General features: G+C 39.8%; 1 protein-coding gene across 1 annotated transcript in view; it reads right to left on the bottom strand.

The window, feature by feature from the left end:
* klhdc8b (kelch domain containing 8B) overlaps nt 1-17,282 on the bottom strand; it is a 264,416-nt gene that overhangs the window by 77,299 nt on the left and 169,835 nt on the right. The window contains exon 4 of the mRNA XM_026154336.2: nt 7,953-8,177. Within this exon, the coding sequence (XP_026010121.1) occupies nt 7,953-8,177 (225 nt within the window). The remainder of the gene's footprint in view (nt 1-7,952; nt 8,178-17,282) is intronic.

Genomic DNA, 17,282 nt, shown 5'->3' with positions numbered 1-17,282 from the left:
TTGTGTCCAAAACACTGAAAATCTTGGCCTCAGTTAATAATATCTCTTTGTGTGTTCAATCTTTCTTTCAAAGTCCAAACTCAGCTTTCTTTTCATTCCGCAGCTCTTGAAAGCAGAATCAAATCACGACTCATTGCGGAGTAAGCGGCACTATGGTCATCTAGTTATCTATCTACGACTATGAATCATCACAGCTTGACTGAGGATATTTTGAGACATTGCATTGCTGCATCTAACAGCATTTAAACTCTAGGGGACCCGTTTCAGTCTCTGAGGCTACTTGAGATTCAGTATGCACTTAGACATTTTTCAGTCATGCTGCTTGAAAAGGGCAGACTCTAGCCTTGAATTGAGCACTTACATATCCTACTTAATGCCCACACCATTGAGAATGCTTGCCATTTTGAGGGAACTGACCTCTTTATCTAGTTTGTTCCCAAAATTCCAAATAATCACACAAGAATCCTTGCTTACTATTTTTCTCATAGAAATCCAAAAAATTGTATTTGTACAGAATAAGATTTAACAGCATCATCTCTTGGCTTTCACAAGCACAGCCTGAACTCGCTATGACAACAACATTTCACTCTTCCAATAGTGATGATTATTATTACCAGATTAATTTACAATTAATAATCAATAATTAACAATAACAATAGTAATAACAATTTATTAATTTTACATTAGTTAAAATTCCCTAATTTCCAGTCCAATACTTTTTGAGCTCAGTGATTCTAGCTTTGCATGATTTGCAGTTCAAAACATGTTCAGGCATCTTTGTTGCATCCTTTCAGGTCATCAAGTGTGTGACACAAGCAAAGAGTAGAAAAAACTGTCAGAAACCAAATGTTCAGAGTCTAAAGCAAGAGCTTCTCACTCAGAGGCATTCACTGTGCATGATGACATCATTATGTGATGCTTTGGCCATATGAGCATCCACAGCCGTAATAGCATTAACAGAAAAAAAGAAAAATCACAGTAGCCCCCATTTAGGGTTTTTGAAGCCTGACATTGGTATTTTGACAACAGAAACTCAGCTGTCTCAACATCATCTTTTGGTTCCCTCAAACAAGAGTAAACCCACGATGGGAGCTCCGTTACAGCTGGTGCTTGTCTGGTCATTGCATTTCATTTCAAATGCTGTATTATCACCAGTGTTGGGGAGTAACGGAATACATGTACCGCCGTTACGTATTTAAAATACAAAATATGAGTAACTGTATTCCGTTACAGTTACCGTTTAAAAAGCTGGTATTCAGAATACAGTTACTTTGTTGAAATAAATGGATTACACTGCGGTACTTTCCTGTTTCATATTGTCGCGGGTCAGGACTGTTTGGGTTTTGTTTGACAGCTATGTTCTGTTGTTCCAGGCGGCAGCGTTACGGTTGCCATGGTTACAGGGCGACACGCTCTCTCTCTCTCTGCGACTGTGTGTTTCCTGGGTGAGAGAGCGCCTTTTCGTTGTTATTGTTGTGCTAAGCTAACAGGCAGAAGGCTACAAGCATAGCTCTAAAGAATGTAGCATCATGGGCAGTGTAGTCCGTGCTGCAGGGAGAATGGACTGTCATACACGTTATGGGTCTGTGAGCGCGAGGAGGGAGAAAAAGGGGAGTGGAAAGGTACGAGTTGTCATCGAGGAAAAACGGGAACTGGAAGCATGTAAATATAATAATAACCACTGCAGCCAAGAAGAGTGCCTGACGAACCCAGTTGTAAGTAAGCTATTAAGACTCGACTGTACACCGTGTTCGTGTTTTCCTCCGAAACAATAAGTTCCGTTGGAGCAGCCTTTCAACGCCTCTCTCTGTCTCTCGCAAGAAAAGTTGACCCACACAACAAAGTAAAGCTATTTTTCGGCTACGAGCCGACAGGGACCCCGCCGTATTAGTCAGAGGTCCCTTTACTACAGTTCGGAGTCGCGGACCTTCAGTAATAGTAATAAATCACACAGCAATAGTACATTCACGTTGTTGTAAAAAGCATGATAATATATTAAGTAGTCCAAAGTATTCAGAATACGTTACTGTCATTGAGTAACGTAACGGAATACGTTACAGAATACATTTTGGGGCATGTATTCTGTATTCTGTAATGGAATACATTTTAAAAGTAACCTTCCCAACACTGATTATCACAAACAGATTGCATGCACTTACATGCTAGCTTGCTTCCTTGCGTCATAACTTGATAACAGTCTGATAGGGGATTACTGTTCTATTGCAATTGTGATGCGTCATTGTCCATTATCTTTTCATTTAGCTTAGACAAATGTGCTAAATCAAGGTTCAAGGTTCTTTATTTGTCACATGCATAGTTATACAAGTATAACACACAGTTCTCGACATGTGCAAAAATGGGGGGGGGGGGTAGAGGAAGAACATTATATATATATATAGTATATACATTGGGTGAATGTGCAGTAGTAGCAGCAAGCAGGTGAATTCTGTACATTAATATGAATAGACATCTGACTATTTTACAGGATAGACAATATAAACATATTTAAAATGAAAGGAATTGAAATGTACATTGTGCCTTGGTTTAGAGTGTCTGGAAGAGAGTCCTGTCTCAGTCAATTATAGATGATGTGAGAGATGATGTGTTGTACTGTGTGCAACTATGATCTTAAATTACTTTTTTCCTCAATTTTTTGCACTTATTTTCAATCAATGGGGATGGCTACTCCAGTCTGCATGTCAAGCATCCTTGGGCAAGATACTAACCCAAGTTACTCTCCGATGCATTCATCGGAGTATGAATGTGCTTGAATGTAGTTAGAAAGCACTCAGTATAGAGAAAGTGCTTGAGAGAATGGGTGTGATTGGGTGAATGTGGCATGTTGTATAGAGCGGTTTGAGTACTCTGCGAGAGCAGAAAAGTGCTATATAGGAATCAGTCCATTTACCATCAATCACTACTTTTCTTTGTTCCTTTGAAGAAAAAGAAGAAGGAGTGGTGAAGACGAGGAAAATGTTTTTGTCACATCATGTTTTGGCCTTTTGGTCTCTTTTTACTTGACATGGTGTAGTTCTTTATCAAAAACTGGTCTGCCAAAGACGTAAAAAAAAAAAAACTAATTTAAATTACATGACTCCAGTTCATCAGTTTTTATTGTAAATATATAAATATTTATAGTAATTTAACCCATGGCTACCATGGCTATCATGGCTCTCTGGGCCATGGGTAACAGTTTTAGAATCACTGATGTAGTGTATATTGTCATGCGCCGCGGCGCGCGTGCACAAAAGGATCCGGACGCAAACTAGGGAGCTAAACAAGGAACTAAAAACCGGGGGAAACAATGACACGAGGAAGCCGGGATCGGGACCGTGGGAGCTCGGGAGGGAAGTGTGGCAGTCCATGAGCAGGAAGTCCGTGGGGATAGCGAATGGGCCAGATGATGCACCGAGTGATCCAGTTGAGCCGGAGGACAGGCAGGTGGCAGACGCCGAGTCAAAACCTGGACACAAGTTCCAACACAGTTCCAACCAGAAGTGAATGCACGCTTTCGTGGAAGTCTAGTTACCACTGTGGGGTGACTAACGGACTGGCGTGGAGCATCCGTCAGCGCCGGGTTAAGTAGATCTTCATGTAATCACCGCAATGGAGAGCAGGTGTGCCACACCCCCAGCCCGGGGGTGTGGCTACCCGAGCATCACGCATTCCACAGTCACAGGACCACGGACCATGACAGTATATACAACAATATGAAAGTATAAAAATGGTAAAAGATATATAATAAATTATGAAAGAAAGCAAAAAAGGCAAAGCAATCACACACACACACACACACACACACACACACACACACACACACACATATATATATATATATATATATATATATATATATATATATATATATAGAAAGCGAGATGACAGCTAAAGACCATGTTTCTCACATGATTGAAATGTCACATTTGAAAGGGTTCTCATGAATTGCAAGGTGACAGTGTTTGAATCATCATCTGTCACCGAAGGCACACAAACAGATCTCGGCTTTATCTGCAGAAGAACAAATGACTGATGCAGCTGGCTTCACATCCTGCAATAAACGTCTACAAATCAGATTGACAGTCAGTATAACATTGCACTTAAACCACAAGCTCCCTGCTGAATGTAAGTGCCAGAGAAATATGCATATATGAAAGATTGTTTATGGCAATATTGCTGCTTAGTTTCAACATGACATCAAACCCCTTAACTTTACTTAAAATGTGTGGATTTTGAGGATACACGAACTGTTTGTGCTATATTAAAAACGTTTCACTCAGCTTTCACCCTTCTGTAACATCAAATATCTCATTTGCCTACAACAGACTTAATTACAGCTTAATAGTATATGTGAGGAGCCACACTCTGATTTCATGCTTCAAATGGGATTTGGAGCATATGTTATAATCCTTGCACAAAATCACTAAATAACAATATGGGTTAATTAAAGCTTATATCCCACATAATCCTAATGATTCACTCTGTTTTGACTCCTGAGGTATTAATAAAGCAAAAAATTAAAATCATTGACAGATTTGCAGCAGCTAAGGGCACCTTTAAGCGCCTGAAGTGTTTTCATTACTCAAATCAGATTTATTGCCAACATTGCACACATGCATTTGTTCAGTCATGTTTTATGCAGCAACATTTAAAGTGAGTCAATCGACAAACCGTGTGGTAGAAGCATTTGCCCATTTCTTTCACTGGTCAGGATTCAGCAGCATCATCATCAACAGTGCGGATTTGATTTGATATGATCTGACTCAACTAATGTATAATCTTCCCATATTTGGGCTGCTTTGTATTCCCCATTCCAAGTGCTCCAGGGTGGCATAGCACACACTGTGAGATACCCAACCACTGATTCCATTAGGCTGTTTACCAGGCAGCTTCTCCTTCTTATCTACTGAAATTATTCAAGCATACAGGAATTCATAAAGCAGAGTAACTGGACTGCTTTGTCTGAATTACTCCTGGGTGGGTATATCTCAAATGGCTCTGCAGTGGTCTAGGTCATGTCTGAACATTTTCTAGTGTTCATTGGTGGCCACAGCTCCTCTTGTTCTATTCCTCAGAAGGGTCCCTCATCATATATGCTCCCTGTTGAACACATAACATAACATTTCCTTCCATGGGTCCTATACCAGCGGTACCCAACTTTTTTTGCACCACAGACTGGCTTATATCTGACAATAGAAACCTTGAAAACTATAAATTTACACCTGAACTTCAACTCGTACTGGTCTGTGGCCTGGCTTGTGGACCGCTGTCCTATACAATTTAAGTTAGGGCGTGACTATTTGAGCAGCCATCCATTGTGCCACAGTTTCAAATAATGGAGTAGAAGAAAGAATGTGAATATTGTTTACCCTAACACTAGCACAACACAGCAGTATCCATAACACGAACTGCACATTAGGTGAGCTTATATGGAGGTGACTATCCTGCTTACAGTCAAGTTCTGAAGCACTCCATTCCTGTGTTTATGTTAGTTTTAAACAAAATGACATTTAAGCCTGTAAGCTGCAGCATTTTGAAAGAAACCAGGATACCGCTGCATGTATACATTGTATTCAGACAAGATCCTATACACCTTAAGCCAGCTGAGGTATGATAACACAGACCACAGCAGCAAAAAGGAACTGAGAAAGAAACTGGTGTCTCGAATTATGATGTTTTGTACTTATGCTTGATGTCTATCAAGCATAAGTACATGAAGTGCTCTAAAAGTGGACTTGGAACTTTAGTTACCTCAACTGGAGAAAGTACTTTATTAAACCAGGCTTGCATTTGTAGTCCCTTCATTGTAGTAAAAAGCCTTGTTTCTCTCTGTTCCTGTTTGACACATTAAACTTATTGCATTTTGTGATAATACTAAACATCCTGTAGCCTTTTCATATTAAAGGAGAGATCCTTCTTTACTTAATCAGACACTATTAAAGGACGGTGAAGCAAAGCCATTTTCAAAACATTAAAACACTACACTAAAATAATGAAAGCATTATATTGTTAACGCACTAAAATAAATTCTCACTCCTGCTGCCGTCCCGCTGAAGTCACTGTTCGTCATTCCTTTGTGTGCGTGTGTGTGTTTTAATCACTGAAATGAAGAACATTTGCTCCATATGTTTGATCTTAACCAGCCGGAGAGAAATGCAAGTTGTTGATGGTTTAATGTGCTGCACATGAGCAGGTAATTAGCTGTGCAAACTGATCGTAGCTGTGCAAATTTGTTTGGCAGCTCATTTAACAAGCTAAGGTGCAGAAAGAAAAGCCCGATAAGAAGGCTTCAGCTGGAAGGATGTGAGTAGTTTTTTAAAGTTTTGTGTGTTATGTGAGGCTGACACGTGGTTCATTCTAACTATCTGCCTTTGCTGTGACACAAGACTGAAATGACAACAGTATATGTTAAAATAACGCAATATAAGGCTCCATAATTTAGAATATTCCTGACATTTTCAATAATTCACATACATAAATACATAATTTGTTATATTATCATTGCAAGTATGTGTGTGTGATTTTTCCTTATTTATTTATTCTTTGTTTGTTTTATTTTTTCTTTATGAAAGGAAGCATATGTTTGTGCTTATATCTGTTTAATCTATCTTTTAAACTTTTATGCAATTTCTCCTTTTTAAAGGCACAGTGTGTAAAATTTGTCCACCACAATATACAGGTACATTTAGTAAAGAAAATAAGAGAAAAAAATACTATACAAAAATCAATACATTTCAATATCGCTACCGTTCTGATTCATTTACATATTGAAAGGGAGTGGGAAGAGCACTCCACATGTCTGTTGATTGCCGTAAACTGAATTCTGTTTTTTCACATTCCAGTTCAAATGCATTTGCCACTGTATGACAAATGTCATTTACCTCAGCTGTCAATATGACTGCAGTGTCAATTTGTCCGGTGTCCTGGGAGTCCGCTATAAGTCAGCGTGTCATCGAAATTGATGACAAACTGATTACAGCGATACCGAGGTGAGTTGTTGAGGATATCCTGAACATTTCTGTCAGTAAGCACTGCTGTTAGCTGCTGTTAGCTGGGATTATTGAAACTTTCTTTGAAGTGGATCTACCAATGATAGACTCAGGCACTTAGCGAATAAACTCTCTTATGATGTGAGAATGTAATCAAATTGTTTTTCAGAGGAAAAATGTGATTTTTAGGATACTCAAACCTAATGTTAGCCGCCATAATGTTAACTTACAACCTTCTTGTTGTTCTTTAGCCAACTCATTGTCACCTGTCCGGAGATGGGAGAATTTTGTGTCTGATCTGCTGACAATAAGTAATTGCCACAATATGAGACATAAATAGGCATGTTTATGCACATTTTCATGTGTTAGAGCCATGAGCTCAGTTCATTATATAATGCTTGAAGTGAGAAAGATGAGGAGGTGGAAAATGAGGGAGGAAGAGAAAGAAATTATGTAAATATACATGTCCAGTCTGCATGCCAAGTGTCCTTGGGCAATATACTAACCCCATGTTGTTCTCCGGTGCATCAACTGGAGTATGAATGTATGTGGATAAAAATTAGGAAGCACTTAGAAACAGTAGAAAAGGGTGCATTGTGCAAACTGATATGAATGGGTGAATGTACAAGTTGTGTAAAGCGCTTTGAGTGCTCAAGACAGAGTAGAAAAGCTCTATATAAGAACCATTTACCTTATTTGCGGTGGTCAGGCAGGTATAGCACTATTGGACAGGTAGAAAATTTTACAAAATACTTGCCATCTAACTATAATGGGCTAATCTCCAATACTCAAACCCATTTAAAGAGAGTGAAAGAGAGAGTGAAAGCATCAAAACCGCTGCCTAACCAGTTTAATGGATCACCCAGAAAGCTCCTGCTCCTTCAGGCTGTATTTCATCCCTTGAGTTCGACCTTAAAAATGTCATCTTAAACTCATGACTTCCTTCAGGGTTAAATAACAGCTTACCTTGATCCAGATCATACTCTTCCGTGGTGCTGACAAAGTGAGGTCTGGAGTAAAAGTTATGCGGCCCCGGCTGCTGGAGGCCCCCAAGGCTGAAGAGGCTTCGCTCATTTGAAGCACAGCAGGAAAAGACCCTCCGGCTGGGGATGCAGGAATAACGTGTCCAGCTCTTCATCTCCAGGTCAAAAGCCTCCAGTGCTGTCACCGGCATCTTTCCCTGGCGACCACCTGGAGGAGAGGGGAGAGAGATTCAATGAATTTATGATTATGACAAAGCTTTACAATTACAAGAGATTCTATTAAAATCCAGAGAAGTGAAATGTGAGCAAACTGACAAAGTCACCTGTGTATTATCATGAAGACATGGAAACTGCATGCCCCTTCTCATAAATGAAATATATTCCCAGAAATATTATCATGTGCACAAACAACAAGCCAAGGACAAATGCAAATTTTCTGTGTGACACTGTTTGTCCCTGTTTCCATTTCCTGTTTCATTGCTTTTTAATCCCCAGTGCCTGTCACATAGTTTCCTTGGCATTTATGTCAAAGTCTAGCGAGTGCACAGACCAGCGCTGGGACCACATTTCATTTTGGGCTGAAAGGAGAGCACAGCAGCAGGGAGCTCCCCTAGGACACTTAGGAGTTGTTTACTTCCACAAATCATAACTTAACCTTGTAAAATACGACTACAAGGGGAAGGCAAGCTTTGTGAGACAGAGAGAGAGAGAGAGAGCCTGCGTGGAGCGGGCAGTAAGAGTTTGAATGATGGGAACAGGGGGGTTGAAAGCAGCGCAGCACTGTGGGGGCCAGGGGTGAGAGGCAAATAGGGAGGGAGGCAGCGGAAAAAGAAGGGGGAAATGTAAAGAATATGAGAGAGTGACAGAGAAATTATAGAAAGCATTATAGAAAGAGAAAAACAGAATGTGGAGGAGTGAGAGAAGAAAGTGGAAGAGGGTCAGCTGGAGTGGGCAGAGTGGCAGAGAGATCGATAGCAGTAGCGAGACAAAGAGTCGAACTGTGTGGGAAGCATTACATGTGAGAAAAAGAGATTCCATGCAAAAGATTTGGTTGATTGGAGCAGAATCTACTGTGTATGGTTTTCCTTGAGAGTACATAGTTCACATATGGTTTTAGTGTTGCTGCAATACTCCACAGACTAACATTTTGGCAAAAGTGTAAAACAGAGAATCTGGACTGCTGCACTACTGAAGGAGACAGCTTTTGCACAAATCTACATATAATCACGGGTCTGAGCTGCATTCTAAACCAAATTCAGCTCAGCAAAAATAAGCCATCTGTATAATCTATATAACAGATGTATCTCTGTTATGTAGATTATACATACAGTGGGGCAAAAAAGTATTTAGTCAGCCACCGATTGTGCAAGTTCCCCCACTTAAAATGATGACAGAGGTCAGTAATTTGCACCAGAGGTACACTTCAACTGTGAGAGACAGAATGTGAAAAAAAAATCCATGAATTCACATGGTAGGATTTGTAAAGACTTTATTCGTAAATTAGGGTGGAAAATAAGTATTTGGTCACCTCAAACAAGGAAAATCTCTGGCTCTCACAGACCTGTAACGTCTTCTGTAAGAAGCTTTTCTGTCCCCCACTCGTTACCTGTATGAATGGCACCTGTTTGAACTCATCATCTGTATAAAAGACACCTGTCCACAGCCTCAAACAGTCAGACTCCAAACTCCGCCATGGCCAAGACCAAAGAGCTTTCGAAGGACACCAGGAAAAGTATTGTAGACCTGCACCAGACTGGGAAGAGTGAATCTACAATAGGCAAGCAGCTTGGTGTGAAAAAATCAACTGTGGGAGCAATCATCAGAAAATGGAAGACATACAAGACCACTGATAATCTCCCTCGATCTGGGGCTCCACGCAAGATCTCATCCCGTGGGGTCAAAATGATCATGAGAACGGTGAGCAAAGATCCCAGAACCACACGGGGGGACCTGGTGAATGACCTGCAGAGAGCTGGGACCAAAGTAACAAAGGTCACCATCAGTAACACACTACAACGGCAGGGAATCAAATCCCGCAGTGCCAGACGTGTTCCGCTGCTGAAGCCAGTGCATGTCCAGGCCCGTCTGAAGTTTGCCAGAGAGCACATGGATGATACAGCAGAGGATTGGGAGAATGTCATGTGGTCAGATGAAACCAAAGTAGAACTTTTTGGTATAAACTCAACTCGTCGTGTTTGGAGGAAGAAGAATACTGAGTTGCATCCCAAGAACACCATACCTACTGTGAAGCATGGGGGTGGAAACATCATGCTATGGGGCTGTTTTTCTGCCAAGGGGACAGGACGACTGATCCGTGTTAAGGACAGAATGAATGGGGCCATGTATCGTGAGATTTTGAGCCAAAACCTCCTTCCATCAGTGAGAACTTTGAAGATGAAACGAGGCTGGGTCTTCCAACATGACAATGATCCAAAACACACCGCCCGGGCAACAAAGGGGTGGCTCCGTAAGAAGCATTTGAAAGTCCTGGAGTGGCCTAGCCAGTCTCCAGACCTCAACCCCATAGAAAATCTGTGGCGGGAGTTGAAAGTCCGTGTTGCTCGGCAACAGCCCCAAAACATCACTGCTCTCGAGAAGATCTGCATGGAGGAATGGGCCAAAATACCAGCTACTGTGTGTGCAAACCTGGTAAAGACCTATAGTAAACGTTTGACCTCTGTTATTGCCAACAAAGGTTATGTTACAAAGTATTGAGTTGTATTTTTGTTATTGACCAAATACTTATTTTCCACCCTGATTTACGAATAAATTCTTTACAAATCCTACCATGTGGATTCATGGATTTTTTTTTCACATTCTGTCTCTCACAGTTGAAGTGTACCTCTGGTGCAAATTACTGACCTCTGTCATCATTTTAGGTGGGGGAACTTGCACAATCGGTGGCTGACTAAATACTATTTTGCCCCACTGTAACAGACAGAAATCTGGACAATAAAAAAAAAACAAAAAACAAAAGAATCCATTAGTCTTTAGCCCGTTGCTTCATGAGCCTCCATAGCTAAAGGTAGAAGCCAGCGCTAAGGTACAATCATATAGCGGGAGACCCATGCATAATCAGCCTTACTGTATTATTAATATTTTAATTTGTTCCATTTTCTTACTAGGTTCTTTTAACGAAGATGAATTACGGTTAATTGATTTTCTGAATAGCTCTTTTTTTATTAGCAACTTGGTTAATTGTTATGACTGACAGATGCTGAGAATGAAGGAGCTTTGCAGACCACCATTTGGGATCGGTATGTAAGAGCATCAAAGGACTGTTTCATGAACTGTGTGGTTCACTGTTGTCTGTTTCAACAGCTGACAAGCTCCAAACACAATTTATCTATGTATTATTTGTAGCTAGTTAGTGAGAAAATACTAATCCTGCTAATCATTAATAATCATTTTGTGAGCATCCACAACAGTCCTAGGGAGTGAAAGACCAATATCAGTAATACAAATACCAATCAATACCACATCTCCAACCAGTCACTACTGTACAGGTTAAAATTACAGTCTGTCACCAGTGGAAGACAACAAGCATCCATACTTTGGCTCTACATTTGTACAGAGACAGGAAAAAGTGAAATTACATCCATTAAAATATGTTAATGTAGCAACAGTAAACTCCACCAACCTAATTAAACATTAGCTACCACTGAATCTGTGTCTGGGCTTTGTAACCATTTTAACATCAGAGCATTTTAAATTGGCATAATTAACATAGCAATTATTTAAAAAAAAGACTAAAGCATCCAAAACTAAAAAACTATTGCAAGCACCAAAACCTGCAGTGTATCAAATGGCCTCCTAAGGTGATATTAGTAGCGCATTCAGCATCACTGCTTACCAAGCTAGCCAGTATTGGCATAAGCTAAATTTCTCCAGGTATACTTTGTTGGTGAAATATGATCGCACGTGATTTCAAATCCTAACCTTCAGACTTCTATATGATATTACACAGAGAATAAATGAATAGGTTGGGTCTCAGGTGGGTATCTGAAAAATGTGATACCCACTAATGTGTGATCACATTTATGTGAATTAATTTAAGTAATTTCACTTTCAATGTAAGTGATATTTCCATTTGGAAATGCCCTAAATAACTACAGTAATTGTAACAGGAAACTTGGTAACTACCCTGGGATATTTGTAGTGGACGCTTCATTTTTATACCAATAGGTGGCAGTGTGAGACCATGGTTTGGCCTGTTGTTGCCTGAAGCGCATGCTCCGCGCTGTTTTCTCATAATGGCGGAGTATTCAGGAAACGGCAAGCCACGTCTCCCTGTCTGATCATTTCTTTCCTGTTTACAGGTTCGTATCGTGCCCGAAATAGAATATAATAGCAATCACATCCATTATATAGCATAGACTAACCATTACGGTTGGAAAGTGAAAGCGTACAACATTGTGTAGTACAGTAAATTACACTTTTGTAAGTATTTGTTTACGGCTTTAGCAGCATGCTAAGGTTAGCATGTTAGTTTGGGTCGCACACCTCCTATGCTCTGTGATGTTAGTGATCGGCTCCACCGTTATCCTGTATTGTTTTAGTATCTTGTTTCTGCCATAAAGTGTTTCCGTGAATTCAGTGCACATGTCAAGATGGTGCTGATTATACCATTCTTTCAAGCTATTTGAGATTTATAGATTTGTCTTGTTGGAATTCAGTTTGAACCAAGTCTTACAAGAAAATTGGTCATGTTTATAACATTGGAATGTGTTATGGAGAATGTGTGTGTGAGCTATGTTAAGAATAAGTAAATACACAGTTGTAATACTGTAAAAGTAATGAAAGGAGTGCATAATTGTGAATTTGAATAAATAATGGCGGAGTATTCAGGAAACGGCAAGCCACGTCTCCCTGTCTGATCATTTCTTTCCTGTTTACAGGACACATATATAGCTGTCTACAGGTGCTGCCACCCGGTACCTGTAACAAAAACATTAGCATGTTAGCACTGTAGATGTGCAGTAAAGTCGCAGTAAACATTTGGGTAAGGGTAACATAAAAATAACATAGTGGCAGAGGTGTGCTCCCTGGCTCAACTGCAGGGGAGGAGTGGTGCAGTGAGCTCAAGGGGGCAGTGCCGGGGAGGCAGGTGAGAACACAGCTGGCGGTGTTTGGACTGATGAGTCTTTTTTCCCCTTTTTAGTGAGGCAGGAGACGAGAGACGGGGTTGTTGGAAAAGCTGAGACCAGCGCTGACCAGACTGTGGGTTGTTGCATAAAGAACCCTAAATAAACGAGACATCTCTGAGCATAAACAATGTGTGTGTGGAGTGCATTCTACAAATGTGAATTATAGAGCCTTCCTTATTTTTTTAATATAACCAATACTATCGGTGTAGCAATATTAGCTATTTGCTGATCAAAACTGTCATGTCAATTGTCAACAAATTTAAAATTTAAAAGAAGTAAGGAGGAGACAGGAGATCCACCTTTAGCGCATAAATGACTAAATAAATACCTACACATTGTAAATCTTAAGGAAAACTGTTTGTTTCATGTGTTAAAAATAATTTACATAGACATTCATTAGAGCAAATATACTAATATACATTTTTCAGTTGTAGCTATTATTAACTAAAACATCTTGTTTAACTTTATTTTATGAGTAAGTTAGCTACTGCTGTGCCAGATTGCTGTTGTCCTCTTTCATATTGTTTGCTCTTTATTCATGTCCATTCTGTGTTCCACATTGGCTGATAAGGAATATATATTACATTGTGGTTCAGTAACAAATGGTTGAAATGGTATATGTATGTTGCTGTAAGCATTTCTCACTTTTGCCTCCAGCAGAAGCCAACACTTGGATGTCTCCCAAGCTGCCAATAAAAAAAGAATAAGCAGGAAAACTGCCGTGTAATGGTGTGCATTCTGAGATTTGTGATGTTTGTTGTTACAGTAATTCATCAGCTATCCAAGATTCTTACTGGGGGTGAAAGTACAGACTGCTGGCTGGTTAAACACCATTTATGATTTACTTGTTGGCCTGATGCAGTAAATTCAGTGGTAAAAATGAAGATGTTTGTTTTTGTCATGATTTAGATTCTTTATCATTATTTGCTGCTGATGAAGTGTGGTGCAGTATTCATCCAGTGCTGTGTGTGTTTTTACACTAGTGTATTTGTTTCACTGAATAATCTTTTTCGTCATCCTTCACTTTGCTGACAACTGTTTTTCAGCTGCACGTGTGCTGATTGCTAACCACGACGCTGCTGCAAAATCCTTGATGTGTACTGTGAACACACGTAGGCAGGTAGGCACACGAATTTCAAAGCGCTGGGAAGCCTCGTGAGTTACGTCATTTGCCAGCAAGGCCACTGTTGACTGGGAACACAGGGAATTTAAATGAAAAGAGGTTCAAGCACCCGCTGAAGAGAACAACCCCCTCAAGTGCAGCAGCAGCTGTAGAAGCAGCATGAATGTGCAAGGTACGGTAAAGCTTTAACGCAATCCCAGCGAGAAGACATTACAGTCACAGAGAGAGAGAGAGAGACAGCTTAAAAAAACGGCATAAATTATTTTCTCTTCGTATATTACAAATTAGTCTGTGTCTAATGTGATATAATATGATTAAACTCCCATCTGTGCACAGACCACGTGGCTGCACTTTAGACTAGTCATCGCTCTCTGTCCCATGCACTTCCCGGCATCATTAGCTGCAGCCACACCAACATGAATGAGTTTACTCTTCTACTTAAAACTTAAAGATTTTCTTTGTTTGTTTTTGGATTTTTTTTGTTTATTTGTTTTTGTGGCTATTTTTACTATACCATGTGATTTTGTTGAAACTTAGGAGTTGGTTTTAAAGAAGAAGCCAATCTTTCCTCTTCTCCACTAAAGCAGCTGATATGCAAACATTTGTTGTCCAGGACACCAAGCAGAGGTGGAAAGTAGATGAAGTACACATATTTTGTTACTATAATTATTTAGAAGTGTCATATTTAATTGATATCTGTACTTCTGAATTTATTTTACATTATTTGCCATTTGTTTTTACTCACTACATTTTAACACAAAATCTCTACTTTCTGCTCCTCACAATTTTAAAACGGGAACGTTTCAATAAACTTTAAGACGTGGTGGGAGTTATTATTTCCTGTCATAATATGCCTGCAAACATCAAACTGATTTTAAGTTAAATGAAGCAAACAATAACATACAAAAGACATCATTTATAGGACAATCTTCACAGGATAAAGTTAGCCTGATTCATTTGATATAGTATTGAAGAGCATAAAGTGACTGCATTTTTTTTAACACGTTATTTCAAATGCTGTATTTCTTACTGCTCAACAAATATCTGCAAACACGCAAACACTGTGCAGTTTGACATACGATGCCTGCTGCATAAAAGTACAAAAGTATTGTTGTGTGTTGGACCGGTGGCCGTGGTGTTCAGTGTTAGGTTACATCATAGGTAGCAGACACTGAATTACATTTAAGGTGCTATGCCATTTCTTATAATAATAATAATAATGGATTGGATTTATATAGCGCTTTTCTAGGCACCCAAAGCGCTTTACAATACCACTATTCATTCACTCTCACATTCATACACTGGTGGAGGCAAGCTACAGTTGTAGCCACAGCTGCCCTGGGGCAGACTGACAGAAGCGAGGCTGCCATATCGTGCCATCGGCCCCTCTGGCCAACACCAGTAGGCAAGTAGGGTAAAGTGTCTTGCCCAAGGACACAACGACCAGGACAGAGAGCCCAGGGATCGAACCGGCGACCTTCCGGTTACAGATGCGATCCCCAACCCCCTGAGCCATGATGCAGTGCTAAAAGAGTGCAGGATGCGCCTGCACATCTGTTGTTTTTACGTGAATATAGAATTCGGTTTGCAGCCACATTGCCCAAATGTCGGCTTGTTTACCTGATGATGAAAGGGAGGTCACTTTGTGGCAGACAGCAATCATTTGTCAGGGTGATGGATGTTGTTGTTTGACCTGTGATAAACTGATTTCTTCACCATATATATATCAGTGTTACACTGAGTCATCAGATAAATGAACACCATCTGAACTCCACCTGCTTTGACCTCGTCTCTCTCTGTTTTCTCACACTTTATAACTCATGTGTGGGAGAGCTCATTACGAGGCAAACGGATATTCCCCAATTAATCTTTTAAAACACAGGAAACACTGATACAAGAAACACAGTGTTTCTTGTATCAGAACACTTTTGCATTGTTGTATTAATTTCACTTTTATTTGTTTTTCCATCAAGTCAAGCAAGATTAAAACTTATTAACTGACAAACTTCTACCAACAGAACGTCAGTCCAATATTTATGCTCCATATACCTGAGATATAAGGGAAGCATCAGCTCAGTTTAAGGTACAAAAAGACCTTTAGGTGACTATTTAGGTCATTTATCCCCCTGATATGACCAATACCAGCAGTAGACATCAACCACCAACAATAAAGATCACTCTTATCCAGATATGTGACAAAACTGTTAGATTTAGGCACAGTCATTTGGTTTGGATTAAGAAATTGCTTCTTTGTTGCCAATAATAACAACATTACAGTAATATGCAGTATACCATAGCATAGGCTTAGGTTAATTTGTGGAAAAGTAATTATTAAGTAATAATTAAAAAGACTGGTTTGAAACAAAGGTCTCCATGTTACAGTGACCCATTAATCAACCCTCTTACAGCACAAGAGGACATGTGAATCTTTTGGGGGCATTTGACAGATGACTGCTGTGTCTCAAAACTCACAGAGTTCATTTGGAAATGAAATGTAAACACATTTTAAACACTAAAATTTTAAGTGTTGAAATAACCTCCAATTACTTTAAACAAAAAAATATTGATGGGTTACAAAGTCATTTCTAAGGTTTAGGGCGCTCGAGTAAATGACAGAGAAAGCCTTTATCCTTTAACTGGAAAACTTGAAACACTGGTGAAACTTCCCAGGAGTGGTCGGTCTGCCAAAATTACTCCAAGGATGCATCAGTGACTCATCCAGGAGGTCAGATAAGAACCCAGAACAACATTTAGATATATGTTGGCCGGACTTGTGTCAGCTAAGCTCAAAGTTCATGATTCAACAATAATTAAGAAACTGCACAAAAATGACATCCCTGTGGGAGGTCCAAGGGAAAAACCAATGAAAAAGACTAATTTCACATTCACTAAAAATCCATTGTAATGATGGGAACATGCTTTGTATTCATATCAAGAACTCCCTGAGTAAAGGTGGTTATCCCACCTGGACATTTGTTGTCTGGGAAGCTGGGAAGGCACCTAAAGAGAGCTCCAGGCAATCCAGAAGAGACAACTGCTGCCT

This window comes from Astatotilapia calliptera, chromosome 20 (genome assembly GCF_964374335.1).
Source record: "Astatotilapia calliptera chromosome 20, fAstCal68.1, whole genome shotgun sequence".
NCBI lineage: Eukaryota > Metazoa > Chordata > Actinopteri > Cichliformes > Cichlidae > Astatotilapia > Astatotilapia calliptera.
This window is presented reverse-complemented; position numbering and strand designations above follow the sequence as displayed.